The following is a 17,253-nucleotide window of genomic DNA, read 5'->3' as shown; positions in this document are numbered from 1 at the left end:
TTTTCAATTCTTGTCTACTTAAATAGCTATGCTAACCCCTTTAACAGTGTGTGGAACCTTGGGTGCTAGAGCATGTGATAATTACTCCCTCCTTTAACAAGAACTTTAAAACAGAAGTCATTTCATTAATGGTTTGCAGTTCAATTCAGGAATTTACACCTATGGCAGATATGTTTCTCCTTTAAATAACATCTCTAAAAGTCAGGTCATCACTGATTGAATGGATGACCTTTAGGAGCTGGTGGCGCTTGTCTTTTAAAACTCATACTCTGGTGCCGTGCGCTCCCTCTGAAGCTGCAAGTAAGATTTAAAACATCTGCAGGGTGGATCGAGCGACCCCTTCTCCCTGAACGATATTTGTTGTAAAATATGCACCATCACAATGAGTGATCCAAGGCCCCCCATGTATTACTCCCAATTATATTAGTTTTTTTTAATTAAAATGTGCAATCTCTCTTTTGTCTTTTTAAAACTCTACATCTTGGACAAAAAACAACTGTTATTTCCACCTTAATCTTCCCTCCTGAGGTAATAACCATGCTACAATGGAGATATCAATACTCTAGATTGGAATACTATCTTTGGCTTGGTACTAGCTCTACCTTTAACATTTTCCATACAAATAAAGATTTGTCTGCTTTTATAGAGTGGTTACTAAAACCATCCCTTTAAACTGTAGGTCTATACTGTAACAAATTAAATCTTACCCAAATTCACACATGAATAAAAAAACTCTTAAAGAATAATTTGTTCATATGATGAAAAGATTGAATAATATGTTCTACCCTCAGTGTGTTTTTAGGGTTATTTAATAGTTTCCTCTTTCTTACTTTATAAATTCACCAATTGATTAATTCATGGCTAATAAATCTTTTTCTTTACGTATTTCTCGTTGGTGAATAAGTGTGTTTATGTGTAAACTCACTCACTCCCGTTTTCCTTCTCTCCCCCTCTGGTTGTCAAGCCACGACCCCCTCACGTTCTGCCGGACCATGCCAACTCCTCCGGCCTGTCTTCTCCTCCGTTCACCTTCTCCTCAGTCCATCTGCGCTTGGATCCTTCCGCTGTAACTCTTTTCAGTATCCCATCTGCTTTGCTTTTCATCTCCTCCTTTACAGTCTCTACTTTGTTGCATGGAGGGCATATTCTGCTCTCATGTCCCACACTCTGCTCTTGTGTCCAAATCTTGTGGCTCAGCTTGGAACTTCATGTCCTGTGGGGGACCGATGAGAGTGTGCCTTTTATGTCACCTGTAGTTCTGGATTCCTCAGGTGGAGATGGTTCTGGATAAAGTCTTGTCATTGTTGGTTCAGCTCTGCTTCTCTGTCTGTTCGATGGAGGAGGAGGAGTCTTCCGTGGTGAGGTCTTTTGTCTGCTTGGAAGTTGGGGTCGTAGCGTTCTGACAGGCGGAGATAGAGAGAGAGAGATCTCGGGACGCATTATCTATAGTTAACACACTGGGGTAAAATAAATCCAATCTTTCCCACTCTATTTTCCTAACCATACTATCTTTCTTTGATGTTAAATGTCATCTAAGCCCAGTTAATGTTTTCTAATAATTGTACCATATCCCTAAACATTGTTTTCACCCACTGTAACATGTTTACTCCAATTAACTCTTTCAGGAAACCACTTTCTTCCATACATTTAAATACCTAGATGCTTCAAGCACCACATATTTCACACACTATAAAGGAACGTCTCCATATTTTCTCCATCACTTTAAATCTCACTGTTATTTAGAACATAAGTAACTTTGGTGACTGGACATATCTGCAATGTCGCCACTGTCTGCTAGGAAATTTTGTTCATAGAGTTTGTACGTACAAAGCTGTACTTTTGGGTTAGTAGCCTGTTTCAACTGTAATCATTTTCAATAATTCTACTCAGGTCACCGGTCGGTTGTTCATAAACTTAACAGGGGGTGTTTCTGGTACAGACTAAAACATGGATCCAGTGTATTTAGAGATTCCCCTAATCTGTAAATCCCCATCACTTACATATCCCGATCACTTAAACCCATCTCATCATTTGATACAAGAACTGCATATAGGGGGGTGAATCATCTTGATTATAACCGCCTCTTGTTTGGGAACGAGTATTTCTAACTCCTCCTCTTGTTGCTCAGCTGATCTTTTGGCTCTGAGGATAAGTGAAAGTCTGTGAAACGCAGCTGGAGTCTTGTTAGTGATGTGGGCATTCTCTATGAGTGAACTAATGGTTCCATGTTTTACTTGATATTGTACTCCCCATCCAACCAACAAGGTGCCAAGTGTAATGAGCACAATCAACAATGCTATTCTGACTCTTATCCCTAGGGGACCCCACAATTGGTTTGGCTTTGTTCTGGTCATCATCTCTATTTTATCCCTGGTTGTGTCCGTTACAGAATTTAAATAATGAATCCAAAAATAACATGTAAAAAATTGGACTCTTTTTCAGATGTAAAACAAAAAATTAGGTTTTCACATTAATGTACAATATATAAAAATCTATAGACAATTTGTCTTTTGAGCTGTTTCTATCTTTATCTTATTTCTATTTATTGTTTTGTTCCAGCTCTGCCAAATCAGTCCTAACTCCCAATAATGTTCTGGAAGTCGCCAGTGAAGGGTGACAATGTGTGAGGTGGTGTCAATTTGCTCCTTTTTCTTTACCTTTAAACCGGAGCGCGTGTGAAGTTTGTTACAACCTTTCACGCTTCCGTCCACCGGGGATGAGCCCACTGTCTTTTGTGAACCTTCACCCTCACCCAATCACCTGGCCGAACAGGAGTCTCTTCTGGTGTCTCGTCTGGTATCTCTGTAGTTTTCCTAGCCTGCTGTGTAGACAAAACTTGCATAATATTACTCAGAGTTCTGACATATTCATCCACTTCTATTTGTCTAATATCTAAAACTGGACCACTCCCTCCTTGGAGAAGGCCCAAGCTTTGGCATACCTCTTGTTGTTATGAGACCTATTGTCAACTACATGTTATTATTTATTAACTACGTCACTGAAATCAACATATCTGTATAATCATGACACTCCCTCCTTTGAGCATAAAATGCTCAATTAATATTGCAATGATTACCCTATTATGAACAGGACATGTAAAACCCATAACGTTGCATTAAATAAATATAAATTCTCCGTGTACCCACAAGGCGTACAAAAATATCATATGATGTATGGCTTTCTGATGGCATAAATGCATATTCACAAAACATTTCCCATTAGCACTTCTAATAGTTTACTTGTTTCAATAATGGCTTTTGTCATGGTATTATGCATCATCGTTGCTGCGAAAAACAATACCCCTGGTGTCGCTAATGCGTCTCAATAACTCTAGGATTAGAGGATTGGTTGACACTGCTGAACTAACATATGATAAAATAATCATTCTCCAAACTGGAGGGAAAATATGAACTATTCTCACAGAGGGTGACCTGCATGAAGGGCTGGTGCCCCTCACTCAAATGAGATATTGCCTTACGCACTACACTATAAATCAGTAAAGTTACTCAAGAATAAATAAATAAAGACTGATTCTTGAAACTGTTGTAAAAACCCTACAACTTCTTCATCAGTGTTATGTTATTTAATCTGCGGCTCATGCCTTAAAACAGACACTTCAGACCGATTATAAAATTGTGTTTATGAGAAAAATGTAATCTGACTCCATAAATCACATAATTGTTTGATTAAAAACTGCACTTCTGGCTAAGAATAAATGAAGTTCCCCTTTTAACACAGCCCCGGTCTTCTGACGGGGTCTATCTATGTACTGGCTGGAAAATGTTGGGCCAGTCTCTGTCGCTCCGTCACAGTTCTCCCACTAACAGTCACTCTCTAGTTCTGCTGGGTTCTTGTTGACTTCTTCACTGGTTTGAGACAAGCGACCCTATCGGACACCTCCCTTTGTAGCCAGACTTCACCACAGCAGAATCGAGTTTCTGTTTTCAGGTCTGGACAGCTTCACGTCAGGTGTATCGCCGCCCCTTGCATATTTTGGGTGGAAGCCCGTCTTCTTGACCTCACTAGTTGTGTGGACACAATAGTTTTCTGTGTGGGGGAACAACATCACTTGTAATCTGTATCCTTCTCATAATTACAAAAATAGTCTGCTAAATGTTCTACTCTGCTACTTCTAATTGGTGGATGCTCTGTGTAAATGCAAATTCAAAGCAAAAGGAGCAAATTGAATTTGCATTTCACGAAATGGCGATTGCCCTGTCTTTGTTTTTCCACATGTGGGGTGTAAACAAGATGGCACCCGATTATTTCGCACTCTGACCTGTAGACAAAGAGATTTGTCCATGCGGCTCTCAGGTGGGAGTTTAAACAATGGCGAGGTGATCTTTAAACGAACCGTAACAAAGTAAACCACTGGTGTGGTATTATAAACCCTGAAATCCAAGCCAAAACAACACTTAGTTTAAAATAACAACATTTCTATCTAGTTTACTATGAAAAAAATGGGCTTTATCTTATTGATATCATCACTTAAAGTTAGGAACCCTTACGCACTAGCTATAAACCTGTTCACGTAATATTTGACTTTATAGCCGACTATGGGCTTTATCTTATTGATATCATCACTTAAAGTTAGGAACCCTTACGCACTAGCTATAAACCTGTTCACGTAATATTTGACTTTATAGTCGACTATGGTTAACTGTTGCTATTTGGACACGCCAAACCGGGACCAATATGGAGACCTATCAGCCACTGATAATAGACCGTCGTCTTATTACTGCACTGCTGTTGTAATTCCGATTACCGTAACCCACCCGCAATATCTTGTTTAAAACAGAACAGTTTTAACCACTGATAAAGGCTTAGACCTTAACCAAGCCTTTTCTTGAAAAGGACTTTCTTTAAAGCACTGACTTCGGTCTTAACCCTGAGTTGATTCACTATGCCCTGCTGGTTTTCACTTACTCGGCCCTTAACCGATTCGCTATGTCTCCAGATCTTAACAAAAATCGTCAAATGGGCTATATACCCTTACGTCATAGGCTAACTAACTATTAACGTAACAAGAGACACCTATGTGAAAGCAGCAAGGCACCTATCCGAAGTACAATGTCCACACACTATATATTTCAAATTCAACACCCACACGTGGTTAATAGCATGCAGGGTTAATGGAACAAAAGAAAGTGTGAACTCACCCTGCTTGTGACAAAACAACGCCTCGTGGTTTTAGAGTGATTATTTTATCAATTTGGGTTGTTTTAACATTAAAATGCACAGCTATTTTCAGGATCAGCCGGCTGCCGTCAAACACACAAATCTAACTTTGCCTAGTTTAACTAGTGAAGAATCTTTGTCATAACAGGCATCTTCTTACCGATTGATTTGAGCTCTTGTGTGTCGAATGGCTGCAAGCGTCTCCAGGAAACAGCCGGTTGGTTTTCTCTCCTCGGTCAGCGGGATCACGTCAGGGAATTCACCAGATTGTTAACTGTGTTCGTTATTCTCCCGACCAGGAGAGAAGCTTTAAAATAGGAGACTAAATGGAGTCTCTGTGAAAGTTCAATTGGGTACTTTAATTAAAAAAGGCGCGGGTTGGTCACAAGCATGATATTGTTCAGTCAGACAAACAGCTGTGATCCGCTCCTCGATAGGGAAGAGAAGAGACTGGATCTCTCCTCCGGTGCTGTTATATATCCTCTGCTGGCTCCTCCCCGCCAGCCGGCTCGCCTCGTCTCCAATGTCCGTTATTGCATTTAAACAGAGGATTGGTTCTTTTCACATTCAATATATGCTTAACACGCCTTTTCTCCTCATATTCTCTTTCATCACTTTTCATTTAACACATTCTAAACGCTGTAATCAATACTCTAAAAAATACTTCTCGGCTCGTTTGATTTCCGGTCATTCCGGATGTTGTCACATGCTACTCTCGCCTGTAAACAATAATGTATTCAAATAAACTGTACCTTCATTTAATATTCAGCATGGTAGTATCTCGACATCTATAGTTGTAGTGTTAAATCAGTAGGCTTCGGTTTGCACCACTCCATATCATTTCGCTACTAAATTCACCTCTTTAGGAAATCGTATATTAGCCACATGCTAAATGTAGATGAAGGATTTTCAGAATAAAAGCTTAACTGCTTGTGCACAAGAATTTCTGGTTTTTCAGTATAAAAGAGCATTAAAACTGACGGCATGTTTAAACTACATTTCCCCATTAAAACATTGATTTTAATTTCTAACAATATCAAGCCACGATTATTGCTTTTATTTAAAATCGTATCATTTCGGACTTTTGTTGCTGTCTGTGAGGAAAATAAATGGGGCTCATTTTTCCTTCTAATTTGTTATTCTTTTCAAAATAACACACTGTTATTTAGTCAACAATAACACACAATTATCCTTGTTTTTATTTATTTGTTTAATTCTATAATCTCGGGCTTTTTTGCCGTCCTTCAGGAACTGAATTTCAAAATAAAAATAACCGGAAACAGACGTAGGCCTATAAGGGACATTTCGAGCATCATCGAGTTTAGGATGGCCGAAGACACTACACTACCCATAATCCCCAGCTATGGTTTAGGACTACAGTCCCCGTGATTAAACTTCAAGTCGGGATTGGATGTTGGAGTGGCAGTGCGCCAAGGTTACGGAATCGAAACTGGATCGAACGCCGCCCCCCCCCCCCCCCCCCCCCCAACAATTAGAAGTTGCCAGTATTAAACACCAATTATTAACCAATTAAAATGAACCGATTAAACATCTCTCTGACAAAGTTTAAACGCATTTCAAGTGGAAGAATTGTTCGTGTCTCCTCTTTGTTTCTCGGGAAGCTGGAAGCTGTATTATTTAAAATATATATATATATATATATTTGTTTTAACCATAACGGGTACTTTACACAACATTGAGTCAAACTTATCCTTGTTTTAATCCTTGTTTTATTTATGTTAAATTGTTGTTGTCGGTTAATTTTCCATTTTATTTATTTTGGTTTAAGATATCATTATTTTTTATTTATTATTATCATGTTAGATGTTTAAACTTTTCTGCATTTTATAAGGCAATATATACTTTTTTGTTTTTGTCCGTAGGCTACTTAGGTTATTAAAGAGTTATCGTGTCAAAATATAGGAAATGTATTAATATTTTATTGTATAATCGGTACAGGAAATTACATCATTCAGAGCACCACCTATTGGCCAAAGACGCTGCCACCGGCATTGCGATCCATCCTCTGACAAAGTAAGTTGGGTCACTAAAGTCTGATACACGTTTTGCTTAGATTTAATAATTGGGGCTTTTTTTAAGCCTTTACTCGCATGGTTCATCATACATACTGAACTGTTCTAAGTCTGAGAAATGCTTTCGCCATAATCAGCAAAGCAACATTAATGTGAAATTATTCTTGCGGGCGGCTAGCTAGCTAACTCACGTTCAACATAAGCTTAAACTAGTTTAGCTACATTTATATCAGCTCATAAGTGGTGTGTGAAAAATATTTGTCTTAATTACGGCTACAAACGTCGGTGTTAAAGTGTGAGTTATACGTTATCTTAATCGCTTTTGTTTTACACATGACAGTACTAACGCTGGCCGACATTTTAATATATGTTTGGGGGGGAGGGGCATAGTCCACGTCCATGTGCTTGTTACGCGTATGAAACAGGAAACACGTAAATGAACTCAGTCTGTCTAAAGTAGTTAAACCGTCACAATTTTCATTTAAAAAAGCTAGTTGCACTACATAATTCACTTTTTCTGTTCTCTCCTGCAGCTCCCGTACCCACACCACAAACCCATACACTGATCTACACCATCATAAAACCAACGGCACTTTTAAGAGCCAAACTCAACCTATCTCTCTACCTTTCTTATAGTTATTGTCTCTATCTTTTTCTATCATTCATTATCTATTTCTTCATCTATCCATCTCAATCTTACAATCTGTCTCTCTTATCTGTTGTGTCTTTCTCTCTTATCTGTTGTGTCTGTCTGGCTGGCTGGCTGGCTGGCTGGCTGTGTTGCAATGGCAACAAAACACAACCCAGACCCCAATAATCCCACATCCAAAGAAGGGAAACGCATGACTCTTGAGCTGAAGCATGAACACATGCTAGAGCTGAAGCTAAGGTTGGTGTTTTAACCCATATGACCTCATTCCTTTCCGACTTGAATTTGGCACTATCTGTTATCCAAAAAATGCTGAACAGGCCAAGAGTAACTGGATTTTGGATCAATGTATAGGGCCTTTGCAAAACGGTTCATCATTACAACATGGGGGGCAGAGGCTTACTAAATAAAGCTTGTTCAACCTGTTTTACTTCATTAGTTGTATATGGTAGGAAAAACTTGAAGCAAAAATGTTCTTCAAGTGAATGAATTTACTTTTATTTGTCCACTTTCATATGGTATTAGTTTATCAGCAACATCAACCTTACATGAGTTGTTACTTGGTCACAGAAAGCAGCTGAGGAGAGGAAACGGGCACGCTCTGTAGGAGACACTTTACAGTCCCCTAAAAGGGGCTGTGTAGGACGTGGCAAGTCGAGAGGGAGGCGTGGAGGGCGACGCCAAGGCTCAGCTACAGGTTGAAATTCCAATTATTTTACATTTTTATGAATTTACTAAGTAAATGGTTGGAAAATCGAATTGAAACACAGTAATTGCTTGTTGAGGGTCTACAATAATTCCAATATATAAACGCATAGTGACACTACAGTCGGAGACATTCCCACTGTGGTGTCATAAGAACTATGCTTTATTTAATTTCACAAGCTTTTAAACAATAGGTAGATAATACAAATCATCAGTTATCTGTTGTTAACCCTCTGTGTGATGTTTTACAGTCACATCCCCCCCCCGACTGAGGGCTTCCAGTCTTCGAGTGGGGAGGTTCTGCGTACTGAACCTTCAACACAACACGAATTTGGTAAATCACAAAAATGGCTTTAAGTTTAAAACTAAAATCAATTTTTAAATAAATTCTGTTAGTGAGAGAAAATAACCTTATACACAACTGACAGTTCAGGACTCGAACGAGGAATGTAATTCAGTAAAGATATTGGCCAGTTCCATACTGAGCAAAGAAATGATCCTTGATTTTTAGTGTTCATCTTAAATATAGTCATTTACAGTTAAAGTTTCCCATTCTGTTCACAGAAAAGAATATGGAGAGACTCTCTGACATTCTTTCCTCATGTCCTCCTCCTGAGTCTAAAAAAAGCTCTGCCTCATCCTGGTCTTTTTGGCAGCAGAAAGCCTCAGAGCGCTGGAAAGAAGCGAGACCACACCACCTACAATGCCTTCTAGAAAAAGAGGCTGTTGGTCATCCCCTGTATGGCCTCTGCCACGAGCCGGCTGTTATTAGGTGAGATAACATTTACCTTTATTTAAATTACTTTACCTAATTGTAATTTTTCAGTATTAATGCTCAGTGCCCTGCTATTTCAGCTAACATGCATGACTTTTGGGATGTTAGAAAACTGGATACCTAGAGAAAACCCACATGAAAATGAAAGTCAATCAATCAATCAATGTTTATTTATATAGCCCAATATCACAAATGTTACATTTGTCTCAGTGGACTTCACAGTTTGTACAGAATATCAGTATGACAATACGACACCCTCTGTCCTTAGACCCTCACATCGTAGAAGAAAAAACTTCCAGAGAAAACCCACAGTAATTCTAGGATATTAGAATAATTTTGTATTTCCTCCCAAGGTGTAGAGCAGGGCTATTCAACTACACATTCAGTTGGGCCAGATTTTATAACTACAAAATTCAGCTGGGCCAGACATTCAGCGGCCTGTAAAAATCGGGTAGTGACAAATTTTAAACCAACACATATTACTGCGATGAAAAACATGCGATTTTTATTCATTGTTCATCTAACAAAGGTAGGTCAAAAAGTGCATAAAAACACAACAAATTAGCATTCATTTAACAGAATCTGAAAAAAAAGTGCACAGTTGTAGCATTACATTTGTTTGCTTTAGAAGTCAAATATTCAGGTTATTTTTTTTTTAACCTGCACATCACAAAGTGCATTTACTGAATACAATAATAGCAGTCTTAATAAATGTGCTCACATACAAAAAAAACTGCTAAAGAGCTCCAATGCAACACAAAGAGGTAGTACTGTTGCAATATTTTTTCACTTTTCAAGTAATAACAAAAAAATCATACGTTTTGGTCACATTTGTCCCAGACACATTACAAAGTGCACTTAAATGAATACAGAAAGAACTGTCAAACACTTAAGTTCACAAACCCATAACAAGGGATAAGGGTAACTAACATATGAATGAATACTACACTACACGTCTACTATAGTAAACTAGGTGCTTACTATCACCTCATTTGTGATTTGTCATCGCTGACTTTCTCAATGGGAGAAGGGACATTTTTGGTTTTGAACAAGAGCAGTGATTTTTGGCTCATAGGATGTCAATGCAATCCTAAGACATTGGTGAAGAGTGCTGTCAGTCAGGGAGCAGCGAGTGCTACTTTTGATTGAGTTCATGTGTGAAAAGCTTGATTCACATGTGTATGTTGATCCAAACATACTGAGCACACAGATCGCTACTTTCTGAACGTTAGGGAACTGCTGTTTTTTGACATCAATCCAAAACTTCGCTGGCCCGTTAGTGCGCTGCATGTCAATAAGATCCAGTGTATATTTCCCCTTGTCGATGCAGGGGACCACTTCCTTTGCTCTGGTTGATACGTCCCTCTCTATTGCAACAGTGAAGGGGTCTCTGGCAAAGCCCATCATCACGTCTGTGGGCAGAGCAAGTCCATCCAATCGACCGGCAAAGTTCTCTTTCAACCTCGCAAGGAAATCTGTCATCACATCCGACCCGTACTCAAGTCGGTAGCGAAAAAGGTCCAGCTTGACTTGGATCTGCTCCACAAGATCAATTACCGTTTTGTCTCTGTTTACGCTTCAGAGTTGAGAGGGACATGTTTTAGAGTTGCTATCATAGGACCACCGTTACTAGCACCACTAGATGCACTTTCAAAAAACGTGCTGCGTTGTGGTTTGGTGGTTTCTATGCAACGCGGAGTGTTGTGTTCATGGTCTGTACTAGTGTAGGAATTTGGCTACGGGAGGCTGGGCCACTCGGGAGTTGGTTCTGGGCCGCATCCGGCCCGTGGGCCGCCAGTTGAATAGGCCTGGTGTAGAGAGTGTCTCCCCGAGGAGTGGTTCTGTGGAGACTGTGATGTACTTCATCACAAGAACCAGCCACTCCACAACAGGGACAGTTTAATGAATGTTTTTTTTAAACCAATTAGTCCAACAACGTGTGTTGTTAGAGTGGAAGGTGGATATGACACCCATGACCAAGGTATGCTCTCTCAAACTTGCATTTTGATGTTCACAAGTCTCTTCGGCCAGCATATAATGGTAATTAGTGCTTTTCTTTTTTTTTTGACAGTTTGCATATTGCCAACTGTGAAGGCACCCAACTGCTCCTGTAAAGGCACAAACTTCACTGTGGTACCAGGCAAACCAGTGATTGTAATTACCATCAATGGTAAACAAATATATATATATATTTGGATTTCTATTGAATTGTTGTTATATGTTTGCTGTTGTGGGCTGAGGCATTGTGCTTCCACTTGGAGTAAAACCTTCATGTAATATCTGTTCATCTTTGACTATTTGTAGATGGAACTGTTGTAAAATGTGTCTTAATTATGTTTATTTACTTGTTCCAAGGGCGTTATGACTTGCATCTGCCACTATATGTCTGTCAAACTTGCCAGCAGCAGTGGACCCCCGACTTGAAAGTTCTCCTTAAGAGTGGATACTGGCCAGCTTCGGTCAGTATTTCCACACTTTACACCTTGGACCTCCTGAGCTCCTTTGAAGAGCTCAAGGTCATCTCTCCGGGATTCTCCAGACAGGCCTTTGCAAAGCTGCTGGAGCATCGCACAAAGTGTGGAGGAAGAGTAAGTGTAAATATTCTTTACCATATTATACATTATAACATTTCCGTAAATAGACAAAATCACAGCAATATATGTAATTATCTTCCAGTCTGGACCTGTCAACGGAGATGCACTGCAGCGCAGCTTTCTGGAGTTCTCCTATGCCTCGTATGAGGAAGACCAGCTCTGCTGTGGTGCTCCTTTCATCTGCCCTGCCTGCACGCCGGAGATGTTGGCTGTTTCTGCCGATGGAAATAGGAAGCTGTATCGCTTTCGGCGAAGTGGAAGGTGCTGTTTTTACAATGTTGTTATTTAACTTTTTTGTTTACTGTTTATATTTCATGGATATATTTGCTAATCTTTTTTTCCTCAGTTCTAATGGCAGCGCCTTTTTTAATGGGCTCTTTGTAGCAGAAGACAGCGCGGTGGCTGCATTTGTCGACAAAATACAGAGATCACTGAAAAATGCAAGTTTTTATTCGTCATTTTACCTTATAGGTATATCACAAAAATAGCCATGTATTTCCGACCCTGACTTTCTTCAAATTCAGCTACTTCTCCTTACCATCTACTCCAAAATCAGATAATTAGAACAAATGGTGTGGATCGTGATTCCATTGCTTTTAACTGATTTGTCATGATGTAATGTGTGTCTTAGACCCAGGGAAGAGGCACATGTGGGGACTCCCAGTGGACAGCAGCGAGGGAGACGTCAAGGAGGGCTTCGAAGCTGGATGAAGAAGGGATGGAGGTGGCTGTATGTCGCCATGGGTTTCTTTTGAAGGCCTTAAATATGTACAGGGGGGAGATATTCGCCTACCCCCTGTATCTTCAAAAGGAACTCATGCCAGCCAAAGCCAAGTTCTTCGCCATGGATGTGGCTTGCAAGTACTGGCCGTACATGGAGAAAGCTGCAAGTGTCCTTCCTGCTCTCCAGGAGCTGACCACCATGAAGCCATTCCTCAGTGTAATGCATGCTCGAGCCCATGCTACCAAATGCGAGGTATGTGAAATATTTTTGTATCAGGTACATTTATATTTTTTATATTTATAATACTGAAGTAGTAAATATCTGAGCTATACTGTTTAGTATAGTAGTATGTAGCCTCTTTGCACAACATCTCCAGCAACCTTTTAACATCAGATTATATGGAGTGGGAAGAACCAGGAGGGAGCAGGGATGACCGCTGGGGAAGAGGTGGAGCAGGTCAACAGCTACCTGTCCCGTTGTGCCCTGACAACAAAATACATGTCCAAAGCAGGTGAGTGGAAGGTTTTGCCCTATTATTGCATACTTTTTTAGATGACACATCATAACCTCATTATTGCTTTCAAAAGCACGACTGGACATGCTCACAGTGCATGCAATGGGATGGAACAGGAAAAAAGGTGACTCCCTTCATCAGGCACTTTCCACAAGATATGTGAAGGTTAGCCTCCTATTAAAGGTGTTGTTGTGTCCTTTGTCATTTGCACATGGCTTGTTGTTAATCATAGCAAGTTTTAATCTTGATAAATGTCCATCGTCTACTGTTTATCAGACTAGTAAGAGGCTCCTGGAAGAGACTGCAAGTCTTGAGGAACTCAAGACGGAGCTACATTGTGTCTCAGATGACATGGTGTCGACGTGGATTTCCGACGTGAAGGAATGGGCCTCTGGTAAGCACGACGAGATAACACCAACTACATATCATTGTCCATGACTGTTTCAATTTACAGATTTGATCCTAAAGAGCAGCCAATTTTAAGGCAATAAGGCTGATTTTTCATGCCACGTAATGGGACCCTCACTGGATTTCAGTAGATAGGGACATAATCTTCAAGCAATAGCAAGCCAACTATGTGTCCATGTTTATCTCTGATATGTTCCAGTTTCCATAGTTGTACCATCAATTTGTGTTAAAAGGTGTTAAATATGTTGCACAACTTTGTTTCTCAAAACCGTTACGTGTTGTGTAACAGTACATTTTACTGCCAATATTATTTCTACAGGAACATCAGAAACATCGGGTACTTCTGAAGACATCCTTCAAACAGCACTGCAGCAAAGCATTGAGGGGCTTTACCTAAGTGTGAGGCAGCGGAAGCCATCCCTTTACCGACAGAATGGTATAACATTATAATGTTTTAGGTTGCAGATTCAACCTACTGAATTATATATATTTTTTGCACTTGCAAATATAGTTTGTCACATATCCCTATCCCACTACTTCATGTCTTTTTCAGACAGCAGCAAGCTCCGCCATCGACTTCGAAGGAAGCTTGCAGATGACAAAAAGCGCCTTAATCAGGAGGTACTGAAGTACAACCAGCTGGTACACGACTCTACCAGAGGCATAGATGTTGCTGCGGTGGAGCATTCCCTCTCTGGAGGGAGCATCATGTCCGCGCTGTGGCCGTGGGAAGTTCATGGCATGGGTCAGTTTTCAGATATTTCATAATAATTAATTTGAAGTTCTGTTATATGAAGGTATACCTTGCTGAGTTATGCACATATCATGTAGAGTGTTAGAACGTTCATTTAGTTTAAGGGTATATCTTAAGTTTTCTTATTGTGTATACATTTGATTATTTTGAAAGTACATGTTTGGAGTTTTAAACATATCGTTATGCTATAATGAAAATGTGATTCATGTATATACATAACTGTGATTGGATTTTAGCTAACTTTAGAGCCAAGAAAAAGATACTTGATCAAGTCATGCTTACACGGAGACTGCAAGAGGAGAAAGGCATCCTATTGTGGGAGATGGCGCAGCATTGCACATGGTTGCAGAACATGGCAGTTGCTCTAAAATATAAGGTGGCTGAGGAAGGTAAGTTGAAAGCAAAACTTAACCTACCTTGTAAAGTATGAGTTTTAAAGGAAAAAAAGTCAGCCCAAATCATCCTTGGTCACAGAAATTGGATGGAGTATAATGGCCTTTGCCCATTCGACCTGGCCATTTTACATAATGAAGTCCCTTGACAGTGACAATCATCTTTATATGTACATGGGAGAGAATATACTCCATTGAAGTGCTCTGGCCTCGTGAAGCAATCTTACTTTATAGTATGTCCATATAACAATATTTTGTGTATTTTCAGATGTAGACAAGGGGAATGGAGGACTTGGGTGCACCCTAAGAAGGAAGCATGCTGAGGCGTTGAAAAGGTTGCAGGTGGTACTGCAGCAGTACAAGACTGCTTTAGGTCCTGATGCTTGTTTCCTTCAACATGAAGAGGAAAGTCAAAGTGGCCTAAGCAGTCCAGACACCAGTGAAGATGAAGAAGGAAACATCATTTAGGTAATTTACTTATTAATTAATGTACAGTATCTTTGTTGATTTAGCCTCAACCTAGACATGTTGCTGTTACATACATACATACATACATACATTGTGTTCAAAAACCTCAAATTTGGTTTCTGATCTGCCCCTCTTTTTTGTTTCTCTGTATTTCCCCAGATTGCTGCTGCTCTCAAGCACGAATATCCGCCAAGACTTGATGTGCTATCAGAAATGTAAATACTTTACTGACTTTATATTTAGAGATTGTATTCATACTCCTCAATGGAAGATCACCCTTGAATATGTTGACCATATGACTTTTCCCTATGCCGCAGCATCAGGCCAAACATTTCACTTGTACACAACTTAAATTGTATTGAAGAAAATGCTCAGCGTCCCTGGAATGCATCCTGAGCAATGAACCATTCACTTTTGATCCTTTTTGAAACAGTAGAATGTAAATTCCTAAATCTCCAAGTATATCTTGCTGGTTACCATACAACTTGGTGAGCACATCATTGTCCAAGAGCAGGAGGTCTTTCCCTTTTTTCCCAGAACGGGATGCCTATGCATTATTATTTTCGATCTCTTATAGGATTTACCTGTCATTAACTTTATATGACTGCACCTGTTACACCGCAGGCCAATAACAGCTTTCCTCTAATTGTTCATTTTTGTTTCTTTTGCGTTACTTGCTTTAGTTGCTTTGTCAGTTATATTTCCTTTTTGTTTTTGGTCTCCAGCTATTAACCTGATTGATTGAAGTACTTCAATCAACATGTACAATGCACAGTCTTTTAGGATGTATAATTAGGGACATTGAGATAAACAACTAATAGTTTATTTGGTGAATCACCTCATTGTTGTTCTCAAAACCAAATAATACATTGTTATAAATTGTTATATTTGATTTACACATAGAATGTACATGTTTAATATACATTAAAAAATGGTTGTGTTGTATGATTTCTTAATACTGTATGTTATAACCGTTTGCATAACTTGATTTTATGTTCTGTTGTCCATGCTTTTCATGTTAGACTAACCCCAACGCTCTAGAGTCAAGACATACACCCTTATGGTGGACTTTTACTTGTATTGTGGTGAAACACATAAGTAAACCATTGCCAGAGAGGACCATTTTATTGTTTTAAAAACAATGTTATTGATGTGGTTGGTTGATGAATAAATATAAATTAAGCATACGTCTGTGGTACTTTTTGTTGTTTACATCACACTGCATTATAATGCGTTTGGAAATAAATTCATTTAGAAGTAACAATATGGGTTAGCACTTGAATATTTTTGTAAAGAGATGATCCTCATCCGGAACACTGGTTGTTGGTTTAAGATAAGATAGAACTTTATTGATCCCAATTTGGGAAATCTTTGCGTTGCAGCAGCATTAAAACACATGGCATTATACAATACAAATAAAAAGACAAGAAATAAAGAAGAAAATATACATGTTGAATTTACAAATGAGCAATAACAAGATATGCAATGTATTATATTTACATAACTATGTGACAGATGGAATATTAAATATTACACTGAATATGTCAGATGTACAGTAAAGAGAGAAACTATGGAGCAGAGAGTTCTCTTCCAGCCAGAGGTGATTTGTTGTACAGCAACACGTTCTCACTCTCAACCCGTCACATGTTGACGGACGGTCAGGGCCCCTCCCCGTCACCGACTTGCATAGAGCTCCCTGAACGTTGGTAATAGACACGTTGGGATCGCGGCGAAATGCTCTCCGCAAATCCATTCTCACAGCATTTATCAACCTTTTTCTTACTCAATATCAAGCCACACTTATTGTTTTTACTTCTTTATTTTAATTGAATAATGTAGGACTTTTGTTGCCGTCAGTTATGGGGAGAGTAGGGGCTCAGAATACTGAAATCTGTATTGTTTCATCGTTTTTTCCTTCTAATTTTGTATTCTTTTCTAAACCACACACTGTTATTTACTCAACAACACATAAGTATCCTTGTGTGTATTTATTTGTTTGATTAATAAACACAAGTTGGAGTCCGTCAGGACCGAGGGGTCAGAGCAGCTCATTTGCTTT

The 17,253-nt window shown here is 39.3% G+C and overlaps 1 protein-coding gene across 1 annotated transcript; it reads left to right on the top strand.

Annotated features, from left to right (window-relative positions):
- The first annotated feature begins 11,157 nt into the window (after positions 1 to 11,157).
- On the top strand, positions 11,158 to 15,893 carry LOC307037706 (uncharacterized protein). The gene is made up of 14 exons (XM_079678764.1): positions 11,158 to 11,321; positions 11,412 to 11,510; positions 11,696 to 11,928; positions 12,017 to 12,195; positions 12,281 to 12,374; positions 12,566 to 12,910; positions 13,052 to 13,169; positions 13,246 to 13,337; positions 13,449 to 13,566; positions 13,900 to 14,016; positions 14,134 to 14,325; positions 14,571 to 14,723; positions 14,995 to 15,194; positions 15,354 to 15,893. Exons 1-13 carry the CDS (start codon positions 11,243 to 11,245, stop codon positions 15,192 to 15,194), a joined length of 2,019 nt encoding a protein of 672 aa, XP_079534890.1. The 5' UTR covers positions 11,158 to 11,242; the 3' UTR covers positions 15,354 to 15,893.
- The last annotated feature ends 1,360 nt before the right edge of the window (positions 15,894 to 17,253 follow it).

Source organism: Notothenia rossii, assembly GCF_949606895.1.
Source record: "Notothenia rossii genome assembly, chromosome: 4".
Taxonomy (NCBI): Eukaryota; Metazoa; Chordata; class Actinopteri; order Perciformes; family Nototheniidae; genus Notothenia; species Notothenia rossii.
Note: the sequence above shows the minus strand (reverse complement) of the source record. Positions and strands in the feature narration are given on the sequence as shown.

What these genes read in the sequence shown, in the direction of transcription:
- LOC307037706 (XM_079678764.1), top strand. Translation starts at nt 11,243, where the DNA reads ATGAATGTTTTTTTTAAACCAATTAGTCCAACAACGTGTGTTGTTAGA. An exon ending in ATATGACACCCATGACCAAG is followed by an intron (nt 11,322 to 11,411) that starts GTATGCTCTCTC and finishes TTTTTTTGACAG; the next exon opens with TTTGCATATTGCCAACTGTG. An exon ending in CCCATGCTACCAAATGCGAG is followed by an intron (nt 12,911 to 13,051) that starts GTATGTGAAATA and finishes TTTTAACATCAG; the next exon opens with ATTATATGGAGTGGGAAGAA.